Raw genomic sequence first — 24,048 nt, forward strand, 5'->3', positions numbered from 1 at the left:
TTTGATGTGTGCCCAATTTGAAAAGGGGTTGACTGACAACTGTGAAATTCCTTTCACAGGGAAATGAAGTAATCTTAAATTTACACTTTTGTATGTGGAAAGTATAAAATGACACTTTGGTGGTTTGGTTATACCAATCCTCAACACTCATTTTTTGGCAGTATTAGATTTTGAACTTGGGACTTCATTTGCTAGGTAGACACTAGAGCCATTCCCCCTGACCCTTTACTCATTTAGTCTTGTACTTTTGCCTTAACCATTATCATACTTCATCCTACCAAGCCCCCATATTGCTTTGATTATAGACTGACTACCATTGCCTAGCATATTGGTTGAGATGGAGATCTAAACCGATTGGACTGCTGTCATGATCTCCCACCCAGCAAATGGAGAATACAGGCATGTGCTACCATTCTAAGCCACCATGAGTGTTTTTCTGTGTCGGTTGTGGGCCTTTAACTTGGCTTGGGCACTGTCTCTGGGCTCTTAAGCTTAAGGTGAGCACTCTACCGCTTGAGCCACAGCACCACTTTCGGTTTTCTAGTGGTTTATTGGAGATGCGAGTTTCAAGGCCTTAAATGCTTGGGCTAGCTTTGAAGTGATCCTCAGATCTCAGCCTCCTGAGTAGCTAGGATTACAGGTATGAGCCACCCGCACCTGGCTACCAAAAGTGATTTTTGAGTGAATTTTTCAAGTTAGTTTAAAGCTTCATACATGAAAATAGTGTATCCATCCTAAAATTGCAGTTTCTGGCTCATACAAGTATTGACAGTTGGCTTTCAACTGTCCAGGAAAATGGAAAAATAAGTTCTAATTTTTATAGATTATATAAAATAAGGAGTGGGTTTATCAGAATAAGCTAAACAGTCAAAACAGTGCTGCTTTTGATATGGTTTCCTCTGAGGTGAAATTAGTCCCCACTGCCATAAGGGTTCTTGTAGGGAGTGGCTTAGTGTGAAATAAGGCTTCCTTAAAGAAAACTTAAGAGGTAGTAACAATTGAGTCAAATTGCTAGTCCTATTGGAGGGAAGCATCCCTAGAGGATATGGCTTTCAAAGCTCTAAGTTACTGAGAAATTGAATTATGTAAGTGGACTATTTCCTAAGTTTTCAGTTTTGTCTTACAACAATTCAGATTGAGTACACAAACTCACTGGAGATTATAAACAGGTTAGAATGCTACATGGGGATTTTAGTATACAATTTGCTAAGGAGGTGACTTGCTTTGCCACTATAACTTGTGTTTTGTGTAGTGGTAGGAAATTAATGTAGCCAGGAGCAAAGTCAAAAGCTCAAGAAGTGGAACACAAAACTGCAAGTTTTTGTAAGAAGTTGTATGTAATATTTAAGCTTTAAGGATGTAATTGCAAGGATAACCATGTGTGTGTGTCCCAAGAACAGATTATTTTTAAATACTGTAGTCCTAATATGTCAGCAAGTACATAACCAAAAAGAAAAGCCAGCCAGACGCTCAGGGCTTTAATCCTAGCTACTCAGGAGGCTGAGATCTGAGGATCTCCATTCAAAGCCAGCCCAGGCAGGAGACCCTTATCTCCAATAAGCCACTAGAAAACCAGAAGTGGTGCTGTAGCCCAAGTGGTAGAGTACTAACCTGGAGCTGAAGAGCTGAGTGACAGCATCCAGGCCCAGAATTCAAACCCCACGACTGACAAAAAATAAATAAAAGTCAGGGGTTGAGGATACTAAAAAAATTTCACTTCTATTGATTTCATGGTGATTTGAAGGTCCAATGCTTGGGCAGAAATTACATCATACACACATGCTTTTAAGATAGTCTTTTTGCAAATGCTTGCCCCAACTCTGTTTTCTGTTAGTTGTAAAGAACCAAGGTTTGGAGAGTAATACCATACAAGTTAATATCAAGTTGAGTATGGTGGTACTTAAAATCCCAAGATTTGGTAAGTGGAGGCAAGGAGGATTTTGAGTAAAAATGCAAGCCTGACCCACATATCAAGAACCTATCAAAAATCGTAAGTTCTGAGCTTGTAGTTCTGGGACAGCACTTGACTAGCATGCCTAAAGCCTTGGGTTCAATTTCTAGCATTGGGGGAAAAAATGTGCTTTAATGACCTATAGTGCTCAAGATAAAGTTCACTATTCCACAAACGTTTGATTTCGCTGCCTGACATGGTTTGGTAGCAGGCATATGTAATCTTAAAACCTGAAGCTGAAAGATCCAGTTTGAGGCACCCTGGGCTACATAGCAAGGTCCTGTCTGAACACACACACACACACAAAACTTTGACTATTCAGACCTCAAATTTTACCAAACTTCTTTATATTTTTGGTTTCCTTTTTTCCTTTCAGTACTGCCAACTTGAGCCATACCACCCACCCCTCAGTGTGTGGCAGAGAGGAGCTGGACTGCAAACTTATTTATACTCCCACTTAGCTGGGAAAACAGGCATGTGCTACCATACCCACACCACACCCAGCTTTTTTGCCTTCATTTTTTATTTTCTGTGTTGGTCCTAGGGCTTGAACTCAGGGCCTGGGTGCTGTTCTTAAGCTGCTTTTTACTCAAGGCTAGTTAGTGCTGTACCACTGAGCAATAGCTCCTTTTCCATGCTTTTTTTTTTTCCTGAGTAGTTTATTAGAGATAAGAGTCTCATGGACTGCCCAGGTTGGCTTCAACCTGGGATCCTCAGAGCTCAGCCTCCTCAGTAGCTAGGATTACAGGCGTGAGCCACCAGCACCTGGCCAGACCCAGTTTTTTGTTGTTGATGTTATTGTTGAGATGGCTTATTAGCTTTTTTGCCTGTTAGCTTCAAAGGATGAACCTCCTGATCACTGCCTCTGGAATAACTGGGATTATAAGGGGAACCACTGCACACAGCTATTATTTGTTGAGAGGTTTTCACTTTGTAACCCAGAGTTGCCTCTGAGTGCTAGGAATATAGTCTATCTATCTATGAATATAGCATTCAACTTCTTGGTGGTAGTGGTGACAAAACTTTTTGAAGGTGGTAATGCAGTTTTTCTCACGTTGTATACCTAGGACTAATTTCAACCAGTCTACAGAGCCAACAGTAATATCTTACATTCCCTAGTTCACTCTTGAAGTTTGAGGGCTGTTGTAATGCAGCACTATATAGATTTAAAAAAAATACCCAAACATTTGTATACCTTTTCATTAACATCAATGTATTGTTACCAAGGTGCACAGGAATAGTGCTACATCCTAAGGCTGCAGGGGCTAGCAAAAACAGGGCCTTTTGTTGGCTTATTTATAGTTTGTGTAGGTGAAGGTGTGTCTATGCCAGTACTGGCACTTGAATTCAGAGCCTCTCTTGCTTGGCCTTTTTCCTCAAGCAAGCCTAACACTACCACTAGAGCCACACCTCTACTTCCTATTATTAAAAAAATTATTTAAGTTGAACTCTGGGATTTATGCACACTAGGCAAGCACTCTACCCCCTAAGCCACACCCAGGGTCAGCAAAAACATCCTTGAAGAGTCACAACTATATTACCTAGAATGCACTGACCTTCCTTGAGCTTAGGAAAATACTAATCTATGTTGGTCCAAATATTTAGGAACCCAAATCCTCTGATTCTCTTAGCAGATGAACAAAATAAGACAATATATACAGATGGACATAACTGGTCTCCAATTTCAACACTTCCAGTGAAAGAAGCAGTCTGAGGAAAAAGACAAGTAGATACTTGGAGGGGAAGCTCAGGCAGTTATAAATTTGTCCCTGTTTAAAATGAGAGGCCTAATTTTGAGTTATGGTTGTATGTGCAAAGCCTGGGAGGAAAAGGTCCACTAGTCTCCATCTTCAAAAAAGTTGTACTGAAAATTTGGCTCAACTGAGTGAGGTCCTAAGATTAAGCCTTGGTATCAGCCCAAAACAAAGGAAAAGAAAAATTCAAGGGTAACACTTGGATGACTGAGTGCTGAAAAGCCACACCACCACTTACACTACACGGACTAGTCAGTGGTAAATACGGGAGGGTAAAAGCTAAAACTGAGAATAAGACAGACTATACCTTAACTGGTGATCAGAGACAGCTTGCTAGACACACCATTACCAGAAGAACAGCAGAATTCATCTTTGAAAGGTAGAACCACAAAAAATTGGAAAGAACATGATCAAGGGTTGACCTATTACAAAACTATTAACCTTAAATGAGACCATTTAAAACTAGAAGAGACCAAACTATTATTTGGCCAAGTTTATTCTTCTTCTGCCATCAATGGCAGAAGAGTCAGAGGGCATATGGGATTTTCAGGGCCCTACAATTTCCTACAGAAGAGAAGACTAATGCTTTTAAACAATACGTTCTAGGAAGAGGGTTAGACCTTCTTGTAATAGCTTTTTTTAATAGGTCATTTATTAATAACTGGGTCTCAGACATGGGATCAAGTTGAAAGCAATCTGTGGCTGATAAATCATATCATGGCTTGACCAATTTCTTCTACCCTATCCTACCTTGGTCTCTCTTCTTCATCTGAAAACACTTACCCAGTGAATCCAGGAATCCCAGGTGTTATCACTACTTCCAGGATTTGATCTAACACAGTTGAGGTGGAGCAAGAAGTAGAAATGTACCTTACCCAGACAGCTCGGACTTAAGATTCTCATTAAGAAAGAAATGAGACTTTGGGGCTGGGAAGGTGGCTCAGTGGTAGAGTGTTTGCCTTGCATGCATGATGCTCTGGGTTCAGTTCCTTAGCACCAGATAAGCAGAAAAAGCCAGAAGTGGCGCTGTGGCTCAAGTGGTAGAGCACTTAGCCTTGAGTCAACTAAGAGCTGAGAAGGGCAGTTCCCACACCCCATGAACGACCAAAAAAAAAAAAGAGATAGAGACTTTGAGTTATCACTTTCAATTGAATGGGTGAGATTTTTTATTTTATGCGGAATAACTGTGTTGTGTTAGGCAGAACTGTTTTTGAAGTATATGTGTGAGAAAAAAAAACATTGCTCAATAACCAAATCAGTGAATTACAAGACATTTTGTTAATACAGTTACCCATTTTTCTTTGCTGAAAGCATGTTTTCTTTGTGAAGTTTTCCTCTTCCCATTGTATATAGTATATAGGAAAGAAATACTGATTCTTAAGCGCTGCTTTTCAACCCAGTAGGCATTTGACTTAAGCCAACCAGACTCTCCTGGAGTATTTAAACTTGAGCAGAATAACCTAAGGCTTCATGTGTGCAAAGCAAGCATTCTACCACTAAGCCACATTCCCAGTCCCCATGATTACTTCTTTGTAAGTGATTTTTCAAAGATGCAAACTATTTTTTTTTTGTTATTTATGGATTTAAAGCTCTAGAGAATAACAGTACATACCTCTTTATTAATACTGCATCATTGGGCTGAGAAGGTAGCTCAGTGCTTGCCTCCCATGCATGAGGCCCTGGGTTCGATTCCTCAGCACCACATAAGCAGAAAAAGCCAGAAGTGGTGCTGTGGTTCAAGTGGTAGAGCGCTAGCCTTGAGCTGAAGAGCTGAGGGACAGCGCCCAGGCCCAGAGTTCAGGCCCCACGAGTGACCAAAATATAAAAAATAAAAAAAATTACTGCATCATTAGGGTTAAGCAAATCTAAATTATTATAGAAACTGTACCTTTCTATTAATAAAGTATGTTTATAAAATTTAAAGTTTTAGGGTGGGAATGCTGGTAAAAGCCAGAATTATGGCTATCAGTGATTGGCTCTTATAGCATCCTTGATTTGGTAAGCTTCATTCCCAAAGGTTTAAATCTCAGCCACTTCTGACATTTACATGGGGTTTAGTACAGGAACATGTTCATTTATATGCCTAGTACCTCAATTATTTCTCCAAGCTCTCTTACTACTCCTCAATGTTCATTCAGCCCCAAAATGGGTCAGGAATCTGGCAGGAGGGAATGGCCCAGCCCAGAACTAAATTTGGGGAAATTGCTGTTCGGTGTCCTCCAAGTCGGGGTGACTGAGCCCCCAGCACTAAGGCAAATTGCTCAGACTTGGTCCTCCCGGAGGAGAGAGGCGGAGGCTGGCGGAGGCTGGCGGAGGCTGGCGGAGGCTGGCGGAGGCTGGCGGAGGCTGGCGCGGCCGCGTTCTTCCGGAGGAGCGGTGAGGAGCTCAGAAACCTGCGCGGACTTCAGCTCCAAGGAGGCCGCTCCCGACCGACCGGGCCGAGCCCTCAGGGCCCCCCCGCAGCCGGTCACTCGAAACAGAGCGGACCAACGGAGATGACTTCCGGGCCTTCTGACCCGGAAGTAGGATCTCGTAGCGCGCCCGAGTGAGCGTGGATGGGACTCCTCTGCCGGAAGTGCTTCCGTCCTCTGTTTCCCCCGACTTCTCCCGGGCGTGTCTCCCGGAGCTTTAGGGTTCCGTGTAGCGCAAGTTCAGCCGGAGGGTTCCTGCAGCTGACGCGCTCTGGGTTCTCTGGAAGGGAGGGCGGGGAGCCTGGACCTTGCCGGCTCTAGAGGGGGAAGAGACTTGGGCAAAGTCTATGGAGTGTCACTTCCGCGGAGGAATGGAGTGGGGCGGAATGGAAGGGATCCTAACACCCAGGGAATCGGCTCGATTCATTGCAGAAAACAGTCGAGATGTGTGCGTCGACAGCGGGGGGGTGCGACGCGTGGCCGAGTTGCTGCTGGCCCGCGCCGCGGGGCCGGAGTTGCGGGTGGATGGGTGGAAGGCCCTGCACGAGTTGAATCCTAGGGCGGCCGACGAGGCCGCTGTCAACTGGGTGTTCGTAGTAGACACGCTCAACTTCTCCTTTTGGGCGGAGCAGGAGGAGCACAAGTGCCTGGTAAGGTATGGAGGCAAAACCTACAGCGGGTATTGGTCCCTGTGCGCCGCAGTTTACCGAGCCCTGGACGAAGGTTGGTGCCCTGGTGTCAGTTTACTGGGACTGGTGGTTGGGAGACGGGATAATCAGTTAAGGTAAACCTGAAGTTCTTCTGTGATAGATCCTCTGATTAAAGCAAAAGTAATATAATCATCATCACAGTATAGATATGAAAGACGGCGTAAATGTCACTTTAAACCCAGAGCCTGTGGTTCACTCGTGTAATCTGAGCTGTTCAGGAAGATGAGATCTGAGGATCATGGTTCCAAGCCAGCCCTAATAGGCAAATCCTCTACATTCTTATCTCTGGGGCTCAAGTAGAGGTCCCAAGTTCAAGCCCCTGCAGGGGTACCAAGAATGCTACTTTATTTTTTAAGTGGCAATGAGTTTACTAAAGAGAATGTCACTTTGTTGTTATTTATTATTTTCAAATGGTTGTTGTACAAAGGAGTCTCAGTTTAACATGTCCATATATGTACACAGTGCATCTTGATCAGAGTCACCCTTTCCATCAAAGAATCCCACTTTAATAACACTTGAAGAATAAAGGGACAGATACTGTAAGACTTGTAGAAAGTCAGATAACATGGCGATGTAATGTTGCAATAGAATGGGTGAATATACCTAACAGCAAATAGAAAGTAAGGGGTTCGCTTCTGATTATTATTCATGTGTCTTTAATGCATTTCTTTAGCACTAATTTGGCTTTGTGTTAATTGTATCTTATAAAATGAAAGACATGGGGCTGGGAAGGTGGCTCAGTGGTAGAGCTCTTTCCTTGCATGCATGAGGCCCTGGGGTCGACTCCTCAGCACCACATAAGCAAAAAGAAAAAAGCCGGAAGTGGCGCTGTGGCTCAAGTGGTAGAGCGCTAGCCATGAGCTGAAGAGTTGAGGGACAGCGCCCAAGCCCAGAGTTCAGGCCCCACGACCAGCCACCCCCCCCCAAAAAAAAATAAATAAATAAAATGAAAGACATAATGAATTATCAAACTATGACACAGTTCCTCTGATTTTTCTTTCTTCTCTAAGGCATTCCAATAACAAGCGCCTCCTACTATGCCACAGTGACTCTTGATCAGGTTTGGAATATATTCCGTTCGGATTCAGACGTTCCCATGCCTTTAATAGAAGAGAGGCATCGGATTCTCAATGAAACTGGAAAAATTCTGCTAGAGAAGTTTGGAGGCTCTTTTCTTAATTGTGTCAGAAAAAGTGAAAAAAGTGCCCAGAAGTTAATGCACCTGGTTGTTGAAAGTTTTCCTTCTTATAGAGATGTAACTCAATATAAGGTGAGTTTCCTCTATTGAAGATTTTAAAACTCTCCAATAATTCTCTCAGTTTATTTTCAGAACTCATTATAGGAATAAAACCTTTGTAAAAAAGAAAAAGAATAAAAGCTTGAAGTTTATTCACTGAGAACAAAACATGATAACAAAAGTTGCATTTGAAAGCCACTATGCTTCTTTTTATTTCTTTTCTTTTCTTTTTGTCAGTTGTGAGGTTTGAATTCTGGACCTGTGTGCTGTCCTTGCGTTCTTCACCTTAAGGCTAGCACTCTACCACTTGAGCCACAGTACCACTTCCAGTTTTCTGGTGGTTAGTTGAAGATAAGAGTCTCACAGTCGCCGGGCGCTGGTGGCTCACACTTGTAAATCCTAGCTACTCAGGAGGCTGAGATCTGAGGATCGCGGTTCAAAGCCAGCCCGGGCAGGAGAGACCGTGAGACTCCTATCTCCAATAAACCACCACAAAACCGGAAGTGGCGCTGTAGCTCAAGTGGTAGAGTGCTCACCTTGAGCTGAAGAGCTGAGGGACAGCACCCAGGCCCAGAGTTCAAGCCCCACGACTGACAAAAAAAAAAGTCTCACAGTCTTTCCTGACTGGCTGGCTTTGAACCCCGATTCTCAGATCTTAGCCTCCTGAGTAGCTAGGATTACAGGTTTGAGCCCCTGCACTCAGCCACTTTTTTTGTTTTCTATCAATCTGTTTCATTCCTTATTATTATTGGGTTGTTATTATTTTGGTGTGTGTGTGAGAGAGATATTTCACTATGTAGCCCATGTTAGCCTAGAACTACAGGTAGGTCAGATTAGCCTAAAACTCATGGTCCTTCTAGTTTAGCTTCCTGAGTGTTAGGATTACAGGCATGCTTCAGCACACCTGATTTTTTAAAATCCTTAATCACTGTGTAATTTAAGTGTGGCATAGAAATGAAAGCAACTTCAGAGGAATGGTGTTACAAATGCATTGAATAGCTTAATAAGTGCTTATATCAAATGGAAAATTTATTCCTTTTGTAATTGTAATTCAACAAATTCTGAAGTTTTTTTTTTTTTTTTTTTTTTGGTCGGTCGTGGGGCTTGAACTCTGGGCCTGGGCGCTGTCCCTCAGCTCTTCAGCTCAAGGCGAGCACTCTACCACTTGAGCTACAGCGCCACTTGCGGTTTTGTGGTGGTTTATTGGAGATAGGAGTCTCACGGTCTCTCCTGCCCGGGCTGGCTTTGAACCGCGATCCTCAGATCTCAGCCTCCTGAGTAGCTAGGATTACAGGCGTGAGCCACCAGCACCCGGCTGAAGTTTTTTTAAACAATTAAAATTACCAATAATATTGCTTAAATCATATTTTATTATTTGTAAGGTATTTACACATGTTTTCATTTGAGCCACACAACAGCTATATGGGCCTAAGGACAGGAAGTATTATTTTCCTCTCTTAGAAACAAAAATTAATTTAGAATATGTAGTAACTATGCAACAGTCTGAATTAATTAATTAGCTCTTTTGGGCTATTGTGTTTACAACATATACATGAAGCCCAGTGCCAGTGGCTCACCTGAAATCCTAGCTACTCAGGAGGCTGAGATACAAAGGATCACAGTTCCAGGACAACTCAGGCAGAAAAGTCCATGAGACTTTATCTCCAAAATAACCAGCAAAAAGCAGGATTGCAGCCAGGCGCCAGTGGCTCATGCCTGTAATCCTAGCTACTCAGGAGGTTGAGATCTGAGGATCAAGGTTCAAAGCCAGCCTGGGCAAGAAAGTCCATGAGACTCATTAACCACCAGAAAACAGGAAGTGGCATTGTAGCTCAAGTGGTAGAGCGCTCACCTTGAACTGAAAAGCTCAGGGACAGTACCCAGGCCCAAAGTTCAAGCCCCACAACTGACCAAAAAAAGCCAAATCAAGATTGGAGTTGTGGTTCAAGTAGTAATGTGCCAGCCCAAGCAAGCCAAGCAAACTTGATTCCCTGGGTTCAAACTCTTAGTAACTAGTTGGATTATTGTGACATTGAAACACATACATGAAATACTGAATTAATGCTAGATAGTACCAGGAAATTAAATAAATATAAATAAGTGTGTATGGTAGCAGGTACATATATATGTATGTATGTACATGTGTGTATATATATGGATATACATGTGTATATATGCATATATATATACATATATACCTTAGAGAAAAAAACTAGGAAGTAAATTTGGAGATTAAGATAATCAAATATTAATTGGATCCTTTTGTTTTCTGTAAAAAATCTACACTTTTTTTTACAAGATTTTATATTAGTGCACTTGGTTGTACAAGGAGTTTCATTGTTTTATTTCCATATATTCATAAAATATACCATTTCAGCCTTACTCCTATCATTCTCCCTTGTCCCTTCTCCCATCTTCTTAAAACAACTTTAGCAGGTTTTATCATTCCATTTTCATACATGCATATAGAGTACTTTGACCATATTCACCATCACTTACCTTCTCCATTCCTTCTTCTCCTTCCCACCGACACCTCTTCCCACAGCAGAGCCCATTTTACTAAGGTCTATAAATTCTTCCTAATAGAGTAAGATTATTGAGCTCCTGATAAAATGATCAACATATGCCTTTTTAAAAAGTAGCTTATATGGTGGGAATGTAAACTAATACAATCACTCTGGAAGTTCCTCAAAAAAGTAAACATAGAGCCGGGCGCCAGTGGCTCATGCCTGTAATCCTACCTACTCAGGAGGCTGAGATCTGAAGATCATGGTTCAAAGCCAGCCTGGGCAGGAAAGTTTATGAGACTTTTATCTTCAATTAACCACAAGAAAAGTGGAAGTGGCACCGTGGTTCAAGTGGTAGTGTTCTCCTTGAGCTGAAAAGCTGAGGGTCAATGCCCAGGACCAGAGTTCAAGCCCTATAACTGACAAAAACAAAACAAACAAAAACTAAACATAGACCTTCTCTATAACCCAGCCGTACCACGCCCAGGCATCTACCCTGAACATCATGAACCAGGGTATGACAAGGGTAGCTGCACATCCATGTTCATTGCCACATTATTCACAATAGCCAAGATATGGAAAGAACCCAGATGCCCCACAATAGGCAAATGGATTCAAACAATGTTGAGTGAAGTAAGCCAAGATCAGAGAGACAGATGGCACATGTTCTCCCTGATATGCAGAAGACAGATTTTATTTTATTTTATTTTATTTTTTTGGGTCTGGTCGTGGGGCCTGAACTCTGGGCCTGGGTGCTGTCCCTCAGCTCTTCAGCTCAAGGCTAGCGCTCTACTACTTGAGCCACAGCGCCACTTCCGGCTTTTTTCTTTTTGCTTATGTGGTGCTGAGGAATGGAACCCAGAGCCTCAGGCATGCAAGGCAAGCGCTGTACCACTGAGCCACCTTCCCAGCCCCCGACAGATTTTATTTTATTTATTTTTTCAAATTTTTTAATTGTGATTAAGTGGTTACATAATTTCCCAAATTTCACAGTATTGTGGGATAGTGAAGCTTAGTTAAAGTCACAAACACATTCTAACTTTCATGGAACAAATTGTCTATCATGGTCTATAACATTTATGAGTTCTATGAGCTTTGCAATACAGTTCTTTCTTCCATATTGGGTGATATGTACATTTCTTTTGTTTTGCATAGCATCAGCTGTTCCCTCTTTCCCACTTGTTCCCTCCCTCCCATCGCTGCCATTGAGTTGCTTAGTTCATTTTGGTCAATGTCCACTGCAGTTGATGGGTCCTGCTGTTATATGTTTTTTCCCTGATTCCCTCTAGTTCTGTGCAGAAGACAGATTTTAAAATGCAGTGGGATATGACAAATTATACAGGATTCTAGACACATATAGTGAGACCAAAAGAGGGTAGTTTTAGAAGAAAATCACCAAGAATTAAAAATAGCATTCATAGCTGGGCAGTGATGGCTCACACCTATAATCCTAGCTACTCAGGAGGCTGAGATCTGAGGATTGAGGTTCAGAGTCATCCCAGGCAGGAAAGACCATGAGCTTCTTATCTACAGTTAACCATCAGAAAACTAGAAGTGGAACTGTGGCTCAAAGTGGTAGAGCAATAGCCTTGAGCAAAAGAGCTCAGGTACAGTGCCAAGCCTTGAGTTCAAGCCCTAGCACCAAAAAGAAATCAATAAATAAGCATGCATAAAGCTCTCAAATACCCCGGTAACATTTATATTCTCTCTATTCATTAGGGGAAAAGAATTTCTTTTTACAAACGAGCCCAGATTCTTGTGGCAGATACGTGGAGTGTATTAGAAGGAAAAGGAGATGGCTGCTTTGAGGATATCTCTAGTATCACCATGTTTGCTGATTATAGATTACCTCAAATTCTTGTTTACCTTGGTGCCCTAAAATACTCTGATAAACTACTGAAGAAGCTTCTGGATGGTTTGTAACCTCATTGTTGTTATATTATGAATTGTTGTTGAGTTTCTGCTGTTTCTTTCACAGAACAAAACAGAACTTTCCTTTGCCTAAAAGAAAAAAATCACTATCATTAAAAGTACATGTTTTGGGGTTGGGAAGGTGCCTCAGTGGTAGAGTGCTTGCCTTGCATGCATGAGGCTCTGAGTTCGATTCCTCAGCACCACATAAGAAAAAAGAAAAAAGCCGGAAGTGGCGCTGTGACTCAAGTGGTAAGAGCACTAGCCTTGAGCTGAAGAGCTGAGGGACAGTGCCCAGGCCCAGAGTTCAGGCCCCATGACTGGACCCAAAAAAAAAAAAAAAAGTATATGTTTTGGGCATGGTGTTGCACACCTGTAATCCCAGCATGCAGTAACCTAAGTCAAGAGGATGATGAGTTAAGGTTAGCCTGGACAAAATAGTGAAACCCTGTCTCAATTTTTCCTTTTAAATATATGTAAAGAAAAATATAAGAACAATTAAAATATAGAAAACTGACTTTTTAATTTCACTGTGAAATATAGATATTGTTAGAATTGTGTTATTTGGACACAATAGTTTTGAACCTAAATCAAATGAAACCTGAATTTATGTTTCATAGATATGTGCAACACATGTTTAATATTTGGGAACTATAAATCAGAAAAGTACACTATATTGTGATATAGAAGTTGTAGGAGAGAGTCAGGAAACTCATCTGGATCTGCTATTATTTATTTCCAGTCCTGGGGCTTGAATGCAGGGCCTGGGCAGTGTCCCTGAGCTTTTGCTCTACCACTTGAATCACAGCGCCACTACTGGCATTTTTTTTTTTCCTGTTTATGTGGTACTGAGGAATTGAAACCAGGACTTCATGCATGCTAGGGAAACATTCTACCTTTAAGCCACCTGCCAGCCCCAAGAGTATAGTTTTTTTTTTTTGTTTGTTTGTTTTTGGGTCCGGTCGTGGGGCCTGAACTCTGGACCTGGGTGCTGTCCCTCAGCTCTTCAGTTCAAGGCTACCGCTCTACCACTTGAGCCACAGTGCCAATTCCAGCTTTTTCTTTTTACTATGTGGTGCTGAGGAATCGAACCCAGGGCCTTAGGTATGCAAGGCAAGCACTCTACCACTGAGCCACCTTCCCAGCTCCAGAGTATAGTTATTTTTGAGGATGATTTTATTCAGTTTTTGTGCTGCTTTAGGGAATCTATTTTGTCATCTATTTCCAAATTTGAAAAAGAACATACTATGCTTATATCCTAACTGATTAATTGTTTAAAAGAGACATCATATAGCAATCAGTTTGGGGATGAGTTGTTTTTGTTTTCATATAGCTAGATTCAGATTTTTTTTTCAGGTGAATTACTTCTGTGTAGTCCAAGTAGGTCACCAACTGTCAATCCTGCTTCAGCTTGAGTGCTGGGATTACAGGCATGGACCTTTTAAACCATTTCTTGTTTAAAAGCCAGACTTTCTGCCTTTTTTTTTTTTTTTTTTTTTAAGTTGGTCATCAGACCTGAACTCAGGGCTAGAGCTCTGTTCCTCAGCTTTTCTGCTGAAGGCTAGAGTTCTACTATTTTGAGTCACAGTTCCACTTCTGGTTTTCTGGTTGGTTAATTAGAGATAAAAATCATAGATTCCTGCCAGTGCTGGCTTCAAACCTCAACCCTCAATTCTCAGCCTCCTGATTAGCCAGGATTACTGGTGTGAGCTACCAGCACCTGGCTCTGACTGCTTTTGTAAAAGCAAAGAAATGTAGGAACATTTGCTACCTTTAGACAGAGCAGCATCTACTCTAACTCGCTGATTTGACTTTGTTTTTTTTTTTTTTTTGGTCCGGTCGTGGGGCCTGAACGCTGGACCTGGGCGCTGTCCCTCAGCTCTTCAGCTCAAGGCTAGAGCTCTACCACTTCCGGCTTTTTTGTTATGTGGGGCTGAGGAATCAAACCCAGGGCCTCAGGCATGCAAGGCAAGCGCTCTACCACTGAGCCACCTTCCCAGCCCTCACTGATTTGACTTTTTATGGCTTCATTATTTTACCCTATCTGCCTGATCTTACAAGCATTTGAATTGATGAGCTCCACTTCAGTCTCATCAGATAAGGATAGCCAGGGCCTACCCTAGTTTTCAAGGATAACTTGATATCTTTTCTGAACTTTAATTTTCTTTTTCTTTTCTTCTTTCTATTTGGTAGAACTAGGAATTGATCTTAAGTCCTTGTGCATGCAAGGCTTCAATCATTTAATATAAGAGTAGTCTTTGACTACTCATAAAAAATTAAGATGAACTTGCAAGATGAGCTGATGGAATAGACTAGGAATCTTATCTGAGTTCTCATTCATATTCAGTCACAGCTGACCAGGGGGCCCTGAATCATGCTTTTCCTTGTTAAGGGCAACAACTTGGCTGTCTTACACTTTTCTTGATGGATCTAGGAAGTTTCTAGCCATGTGCAGCCATTGAGGAAGGGAGGGATTTATTTATTTTATTGTGAAAATACTGTACAGAGGAGTTACAATTACATGGGCAAGATAATGAGTACATTTCTTATCAAGCATTGTAGCCTCCTAAGGGAGGGATTTATTAGGCTCCCAGATGTCCTCCAAAATCTACAAGTGTTTTCTCCTGTATCAAACTCAATATTAAGTAGTTTCTTTTTAATAATTTAATAAACTTGCTGTCATATTTTTCTTTTATGGGTATTATATTTTTAAAATTTTGGGTTAGTGTATGTCTATTTAGCAAATATTTATTTGGGGAGCTAGAAGATGCAGGGTGCCATATTAGGTCCTGGGAATAGTGAGACAAGCAAGCCAGACTTGACACCTGACCATGTGAAATTTAACTTGTAATTTTACTTTAATTCCAAAGTTTAGAAATGATGTTTTCCCCTTCTTTGACCCTTGCAGGAGTAATGCTTTCATATGGGGATAAGCAAGAGGTGGAAATCAGAGGGTGTACAGTTTGGTGTGTTGAGCTGATCCGGGATTGTCTTCTAGAGCTTATTGAAAAAAGTGGTGAAAAACCCAATGGAGAAATCAATTCCATTCTTTTGGATTATTACTTATGGGACTATGCTCGTGATCATAGGGAAGATATGAAAGGAATTCCATTTCATCGCACACGTTGCATATATTACTGACTCCAAGTGTTGAGTGATCCAAAGAAAATTCCTGCTTTAGTATATCATATGATCATTTGTACAATTTTGGTATTATGATGATAGACTTTAACTGAATGAGAAAATTATTATTTTAATTTTTTTATTTTTAGGTGTATTTGCTTCCCTCTTTTTATTGTTTTCTTCAAATAGTTGTACAAAGAGGTTACAACTTAAGATGTCCATTTATGTATACAGTGTATCATTCTCTTTCTCTCATTCTTTCCATCATTCTGTCACCTAAAGAAGTTTCTTTCTGGGGCTGGGAAGGTGGCTCAGTGGAAGAGTGCTTGCCTTGCATGCATGAGACCCTGGGTTCGATTCCTCAGCACCACATGAGCAAAAAGAAAAAAGCCAGAAGTGGTGCTGTGGCTCAAGTGGTAGAGCACTAGCCTTGAGCTGAAGAGCTGAGGGACAGCGCCTAGGCCCAGAGATCAGGCCCCACTACCAGACCCCAAAAAAAGTTTTTTTTCTAAATATATCATTATACATTCCCAACTTTATCTGCTTATTTTGTTTGATCTGCTTTTTTTTTTTTTTTTTTCCTTCTATAGACTTATGGCTGATAGGAGTACTATAGAGACTTTAATCCTTTTTTTTTTGGGGGGGGGGGTCCGGTCATGGGGCCAATTTATTGGAGTCTCACGGACTTTCCTGCCCTGGCCGTCTTTGAACTGTGATCCTCAGATATCAGCCCCCTGAGCAGCTAGGATTTCAAGCATGAGCCACTGTCACCTGGCTTAAATCCCAGATTTTCAGAAATTAATTATGCTGCATTGTCTTCAATGATAACTTGATGGCTTTCTGAACTTGTAATTTTCTTTTTCCTTTTTGGTTGTGCTAGGAATTGATCGTTAAGTCATTGTCCACTTAATATAAAAAGATTGTCCTTTTTTACTCTTATAAAAAATTAACATTGATACTTATTTGCAAATGGTAGTGGGTTTTCTACATAATGATTTTCAATTTTTTATGTATATTTACCTTGTGTTTTTAGATCAACTACAATAGAATTGGATAAAAATCTTCAAAACTTTTTTTTAAACCTAGAATTGTTTACCTAAACCAGGCATTGTGGCATATACTGTAACCCCAGCTACTTGGAAGGCAGAGGTGGAAGAGCAGGGCAAAAGCTGAGGTCTTATCAAAAACAGAAGAGTTGGGCACATGGCTCAAGTGTAGTATGCTTACCTACCAAGTGTGAGGCCCTGAGTTCAAGCCCCAATAATGGCAAAAAAATAAAGAAAGAAAATTTACCATGCTAAGTGTGGTGGCACATGCTTATAATTCTAGCACTTGGGAGGCTGAGAGAGGAGAATTGCAAGGCTGGGCTGCATAACAAGATCCTGTCTCAAAAAAGCTATAATTTACCACATATAATTTTTAAAAATTTACAATCAATTATCTAATTTCTTGTGTAAAACTTAGTACCTACCAAGCATTCATTTCCTACTTCTAGTGGCCCCATTTTCCTTCATACAAACTCTCGATTTTGTTAGGTATCTATAATAGTTTTTACCCCCTTGGGATTCATGGGAGATAATTCTAGGACCTGTCGCCACCCATGCCAAAATCCATAGGTGCTCAAGAACTTTATATAACGTGGCATAGTATTTATCTACAACCTGCACGTATTTTCCCTTACCCTATCATGTCTAGCATACTTGTAATAGCCAATACAATGTAAATGCTATGCACATAGTTCTTATGTTGTATTAGAGGGAAATGATTTTTTTAATGCTGAAGGTATTATTGACATGTGATTGATTGAATCTGTTTGTGCAGAACCTACAGAGAAAAGCTGACTGCCTTGTCTTCTTGCCTTAACTTGTATAAATAATAAAAAATTACTCTTCCCTAAGCACTTTACTGCCATCTGCTGGAAATTTATCATAGTAACTGCACAGATGATAATGAGTATGATGTGAACCCACACATAAAAGTATAAACCTATTTTTGTTGTTGTTGTTGAAGATAGTGGTTTTTATCTTATCCCAGTCAGATTGGCCAGCATCAAGAATTTGAACAATAACAAATGCAGGTAGGGATGATGCAGGGGGAAAGAAACCCTTGTTGCACTATTGGTGGAACTGTAAACAGTGCAATTACTCTGAAAGGTGGTTTGGAGGTTCTTAAAAAAATTAAACATAGAACCCTACAATCCAACCATATCACTCTTGGACATCTGCCTATCCAGGACATTACAAGTCAGGATACAGTAAAGACATTTACACATACATGTTCATTGCTGCACTAGTCACAATTGCCAAGTTTTGGAAATAGCCTAGATGCCCCACAGTAGATGAGTGGATCCAAAAAACGTGGTACCTATAAACAGTGGAATTTTACTTATCCATTAGAAATAACAATATGTCATTTGCATGGAAATGAATGCACCTAGAACAAATCATGTCAAGAGAAATAAGCCAGGCTCAGAGAGAAAAATGGTTTTCTCTCATATGTGGAAGTTACATCTAAAATACAGCTAGGCATGATAAAATATACAGGGCTTAATACATTTATACAGATACTGACTAAAGGAGGCTATATTTAGGGAAGGAACCCAAAGGCATAACTCTTCTAAATAACAAAATTACTGTTTATCAAAATGAATACCAAGAAATGAAAACATTGCACAGGAATAGAAGGAGGAAGACTGAGCAAATACAGTCATTATATTCAACGTACTATATGTACTATGTAATGTAGTTAGGGATGGGAAAGGGAAAAATGTAAAAATAAATTATCCAGGCACTGGTGGCTCACACCTGTTATAGCTACTCAGGAGGTTGAGACCTGAGGATCAGGGTTCAAAGCTAGCCCAGGCAGGAAAGTCCATGAAGACTCCAATTAATCTCCTATTAATCACCAGAAAACTAGAAGTGGAACTGTGGCTCAAAAGTTCAGGGACAGCACCCAGGTCCATAGTTCAAGCCCCACAGCTGACTAAGTTCGAGTGTTCCACCATGCTGGGAAACTTGTGGCTTCTTGAGAAGTTCTGTTGAGCCTTTTTTTTTTTTTTTTTTGTCGATCCTGGGGCTTGAACTCAGGATCTGGCGCTGTCTCTAAGCTTCTTTTGCTCAAGGCTAGTGCTCTACTGCTTGAGCCACAGAGCCACTTCCAGAGTCACTGTTCTGTTCTGTTGGTTTTATTTCTCTAAATATCTCTTTATTGAGATTAGTGGTTACATAAATTTTACAATGTTGTGGCATAGTAATACTTAGCTGAAGCCTTAAATGCATTTTAACCTTCACAATGCAAATTGTCATTATCTTTTTTTTTTTTTTTTTTGGTCCGGTCGTGGGGTCTGAACTCTGGGCCTGGGCGCTGTCCCTCAGCTCTTCAGCTCAAGGCTAGCACTCTACCACTTGAGCCACAGCGCCACTTCTGGCTTTTTTTTTTCTTATGTGGTGCTCAGGAATCGAACCCAGGGCCTCTGGCATGCAAGGCAAGCGCTCTACCACTGAGCCACCTTCCCAGCCCCACTAAAACTATTTCTTCTAGATCAGGTGATAAAGTATGTTTCTTTCTTTTTGCTTAGTGTCAGCTGTACCCTCTTTCTCTCTAAATTCCCTTCCTCCCATTGCTATCCTTGAGTTGCTTAGTTCACATTCAACAATGTCCAGTGCAGCTGATGGGCCTCTCTGCTGTATTTTTTTTTGCCCAGCCTTCTCTATTTATATAGTACTGAGGAATTGAATCCAGGGCTTCATGAATGCTAGGCAAGCACTCTACAACTAAACCACATTCCCAGCCCTGACCCTGAGTTACAGCTCCACTTTCAGATTTTTGGTGGTAAATTGGATATAAGACTCTCACAGACTTTGAACTGCAATCCTCAGACCCCGCTTCCTAAGTAACTAGGATTGTGAGTGGGAGTCACCATCACCTGGCCCCTTCTGGCTACTCTTAAATTGTTATCCAGGATCCAGTAGCTCACATCTATAATTCTAGCTAGTCAGGAGGCTGATATCTGAAGGATCTTGGTTTGAGGCCAGCCTGGGAAGAATTTTTGTGAGACTCTATCTCCAATTAACCAACAAAAATTTGGGACTACCTGGGTACTGGTGGTTCACACCTGTAATTCTAGCTTACTTAGGAGATTGAGATCTGAGGATCTTGTTTTGTTCAAAGCCAGTTTGAGCAAGAAAGTCCTTGATACTTTTATTCTCAATGAACTAGCAAAAACTCAAAGTACAGCTATGGTGCAGTGTCAGAGTGCTAGCCTTGAGCATAAAAGCTCAGAGACAGTGCTCAAGCCCTGAGCACAAGCCCCAGGATGCACACAAAAAAATGTGGGACTGAAGGCATGGCTCAAGTACTAGAGTGCCAGTCATGAGCAAGAAAGCCCAGTAAAAGTTGTAAAGGACTTGAGGAATTAAAGTCATGATATCAACACACACATACACACACACACACACACACACACACACACACACACACACACACACACGTGACATACACCAGAAAAACAACGAAACACCTAAACTATTACTGTTTTTAATTATATATATTTTTATTGTGAAAATACCATACAGAGGGGTTACAATTATATGAACAAGGTAATGGGTACATTTCTTTTTTTGGGGGGGGTGGGGGGGGTCCGGTCGTGGGCCTGAAGTCCGGGTCTGAGCGCTGTCCCTCAGCTCTTCAGTTCAAGGCTAGTGCTCTACCACTTGAGCCACAGCACCACTTCCGGCTTTTTTCTTTTTGCTTATGTGGTGCTGAGGAATCGAACCCAGGGCCTCAGGCATGCAAGGCAAGTGCTCTACCACTGAGCCACCTTCCCAGCCCTAATAAGTTTTTTTTTTTTTAAGGTAATGAGTACATTTCTTATCAAGCATTGTTGCCTCCTCCTTTGTTTTCCCCTTACCATCCCTGCCCTCCCATCTCCACGACTACATCCCCCTCGCGCCCCCCCCCCCCCCAAAGTTGTAAAGTTCATTTTTCGACACGTGTCTTGTACATCTTATTGTTGCAATGGGTCCACCTGTATCCCTATTAAAACAATTTCTTTTTTCCCTTCCTCTCCCAAAATTATACCAACATCAAATAAAGTGAAAATAGGGGTTATATCGTAGGGGAGGAACATACAAAGCAACAACAACAACAACAAAAATCACCTTATAAATAGTTAGAAATAATAGCAAGAAAGAAAAAAAACACTTGTGTGGGGTTCATTTGGGGTTCATTTCGCCTAACATCATCTTATCTGACCTTTTCTGCTTGTCTTAGACATATACTAGTTATTGCAAATAAGGGAAACCATGGGACCTATGTTTCTTTGGGCCTGGCTTACTTCACTTCACCCCAGTTAGAATGGCTATAATCAAGAACTCTAATAACAACAGATGCTGGAAGGGATGTGGCCAGAAGGGAAGCCTACTGCACTGTTGGTGGGAGTGTAAACTTGTACAACCACTTTGGAAAGTAGTATGGAGCTTCCTCAGAAGACTCCACATATGACCCAGCAGTCCCACTTTTGGGCATTTACCCAAATGATCACAAACAAGACCATACTAAAGCTACCAGCACAACTATGTTTATTGCAGCATTATTTGCCACAGCACAACTATGTTTATTGCAGCATTATTTGCCATAGCTAAGATATGGAACCAACCCAGATGCCCCTCAGTAGATGAAAATGTGGTATATATACACAATGGAATTCTCTGCCTCCATCAGAAAGAATGACATTGCCCCATTTATTAGGAAATGGAAAGACTTGGAAAAAATTATATTAAGTGGTTAAGGCTTTTAAAACTAAAGAATAGTGAAAACAGAATTACCAAATGAGGTAGAAGTGGTAGTTGGTAGCTTAGTGTTTGCCTAGAATAACAAAGGGCCTAGGTTTAACTTCCAGCACCACCAATATGATAAAACAAGAAAAAAAATTACTGTAGAGCCTAGCCTAACAATTCAATTTCCAGGTCTATACTCAAAAGAACTGAAAATAGACATTAATAAATACTTGTATAAGAATGATCATAGAAGCATTATTTCTATTGACCAAAAGTGGAAATAACTCAGATTTCTATCAACTAATGAATGGATTAAATAAAATGAAGTAATCAATATGATGGAATATTATTTAGTTATGAAATTTAGTAAAAAGTCCTGATACAACACTAGTGAACCTTGATAACATTTTAAGCAAAAGTCACACATGTGGTGGCACAGGTCTGTAATGTCAGCTACTAGAGAGGCCAAAGCAGGAAGATTCCAAGTTTGAGGTCAGCTCAGGCAGTTCCTGAGACTTTATCTCAAAAAATAAAGTACAAACCAAAGGGATGAGGGCATGGTTCAAATAGTAGAGCCTTTGGCTAACATGAAGGGCCCTGAGGGTGGGGCAGAAGGCCATATACAAAATCTTATACTATAGATTCAAATATTATACTATAGATTCAAATCTTATACTATAGATTCCATGAATATGAGATGCCCAGAATAGGTGAGTCCATAGACAAAGAAAGTAGATTCTAGTAGTTAGCAGGAGCTGGAAGAGATGGGAACTGGAGGGAGTGACTGGTTTAGGAAATCTCCTTTGAGGTGATAGGATTTGATTTTGGAACGAAACACAAAGATGAGAGTTATACAACGCTGTGAACATTTGAATGAGTCCAGAGATCTCCATCTCTAAATATGGCATCCTGGCATGCTGATTATTTGAAATTAAGGGAATGTAGAACAGAGCGCTGGTGGCTCATGTCTATAATCTTAGCTACCCAGAACCTGAGGTTTGAGGAGCAAGGTTCAAAACCAGCTCAGGCAATAAAGTCCTGGAAACAGAGCTGGAAATGGAGATGTGGCTCAAGTGGTAAAACACCAGTCTTGAGTGAAATGGCAGTGCCCAGGCCCTAAGTTCAAGCCTCGGTACCAGCGCAAAAAAAATAAAAAATACAGGAACTTAGAGAACAGAAGGGGAAGCGGTGCTGTGGCTCAAGTGGAAGAGCATTTGCCTTGAGCTGAAGAGCTCAGGGACAGCACCCAGGCTCAGAGTTCAAGCCCCACAACTGCTAAAAAAAAAAAAAAGAGAGAGAGAGAACAGAAAAAAAAGTCTTCTCATAAGTAATTGAGGACAGCAGGCATTTATCTCCTTGTTATTTAAAGTCAGGACAACCAAGGAGTTTCCCCTTAACTGAAGTCATATTGTGGGACAAAAGTCTGTCAATACTCTTGGATAGACTTTGTCAACACTCACATTCAGTATTTCCCCCCAAATTCTTGGAAGTCCATTGTCTTTTCTGTGGCACCAGTTGACCTAGTCCTAGGCCATTGTAGACATTTTACAAGCCTAAAAAATCATTTAATATTCTCCTAAAAACTGTCTATATTCTCATTGTCCCTCTTTCCCTATGGAAAATAGGTGCTTTGTTTGTTTCTCAGTCCTAGGTCTTGAACTCAGGACCAGGACTCTGTCCATTAGCTTTTCCCCCCTGCTCTCTACCATTTGAGCCATGGATTCACTTTGACTTTTTGGTAGTTGATGAGTCCCACAGACTTTCCTCTAGGGCTGGTTTTGAACCACTATTCTCAGATCTCAGCCTCGTAAGTAGCTAGGATTATAGGCTATGATGAACCACAGGAGCCTAGTTCATGAGTGCATATTTCTGAATCATCTTGCAACTACTGCACATACACAATCCTGTGCCTTGGTCTGCTATAATTTTCCCCTTTTGTATGTTAATAAATTTGCCTTTTATCAGTTCATCCCACTGAAGTTTCAGAAGGCCCCCTTTCTTCCCCCCCCCAATAGTAAGTAAACAACACTGAAATGTAAATTTAAAAAACCCAGCTTATTTTATATTTTGCAAATTTTTCTCTTAAAGAAAAAAAAAGAAAGAAACAGGGCTGGAATGAGGCTTAGTGGTAGCGTGCTTGCCTAGCATGCATGAAGCCCTGGGTTCCATTTCTCAGTACCGGATAAACAGACAAAGCTGGAAGTGGCGCTGTGGCTCAAGGGATAGAGCTCTAGCCTTGAGCATACAGGCTTAGGGACAGTGCCCATATCTAAGTGCAAGGTCCAGGACTGGCAAAAACAAAAAAAGAGGAAAGAAAGAAAGAAAGAAAGGAAGGAAGGAAGGAAGGAAGGAAGGAGAAAGAAAGAAAAAAAGAAAGGAAGGAAGGAAGGAAGGAAGGAGAAAGAAAGAAAGAAAGAAGGAAAAAAGGAAAGAAAGGAAAGAATCTGATTTGTTATCTAAGATACGGAAATGCAATGTGGAAACGTTCTCACACTCGTTTTCTGGAACCTGTGGCTATCTAGAAACTGGTCCTCTGCGATAGGTGAGAAACTGCATAGGCCGCTTACACTTAGGGGCCTCGGGGGCGGGGCTTTCAGGGGGCGTGGTATCGAGGGGGCGGGGCCTGAGTAGGCGGGGCCGAGGCGCAGCGGCCCAGAGGAGGCGCGG

At 41.2% G+C, this 24,048-nt stretch overlaps 1 protein-coding gene across 2 annotated transcripts; it reads left to right on the forward strand.

The window, feature by feature from the left end:
• Window positions 1-6,355: 6,355 nt before the first annotated feature.
• CUNH9orf64 (chromosome unknown C9orf64 homolog) lies at window positions 6,356-15,629 on the forward strand. 2 transcript variants are annotated; one of them, XM_042696225.1, is made up of 4 exons: window positions 6,356-6,839; window positions 7,837-8,096; window positions 12,290-12,485; window positions 15,390-15,629. In XM_042696225.1, exons 1-4 carry the CDS (start codon window positions 6,464-6,466, stop codon window positions 15,620-15,622), a joined length of 1,065 nt encoding a protein of 354 aa, XP_042552159.1. In that variant the 5' UTR covers window positions 6,356-6,463; the 3' UTR covers window positions 15,623-15,629. The 2 variants fall into 2 exon arrangements, with proteins under 2 accessions (XP_042552159.1, XP_042552160.1); XM_042696226.1 differs by having other exon boundaries at window positions 7,837-7,886.
• Window positions 15,630-24,048: the final 8,419 nt, after the last annotated feature.

Source organism: Dipodomys spectabilis, unplaced genomic scaffold, assembly GCF_019054845.1.
Source record: "Dipodomys spectabilis isolate Male_0828 unplaced genomic scaffold, ASM1905484v1 ptg000204l, whole genome shotgun sequence".
Classification (NCBI taxonomy): Eukaryota; Metazoa; Chordata; class Mammalia; order Rodentia; family Heteromyidae; genus Dipodomys; species Dipodomys spectabilis.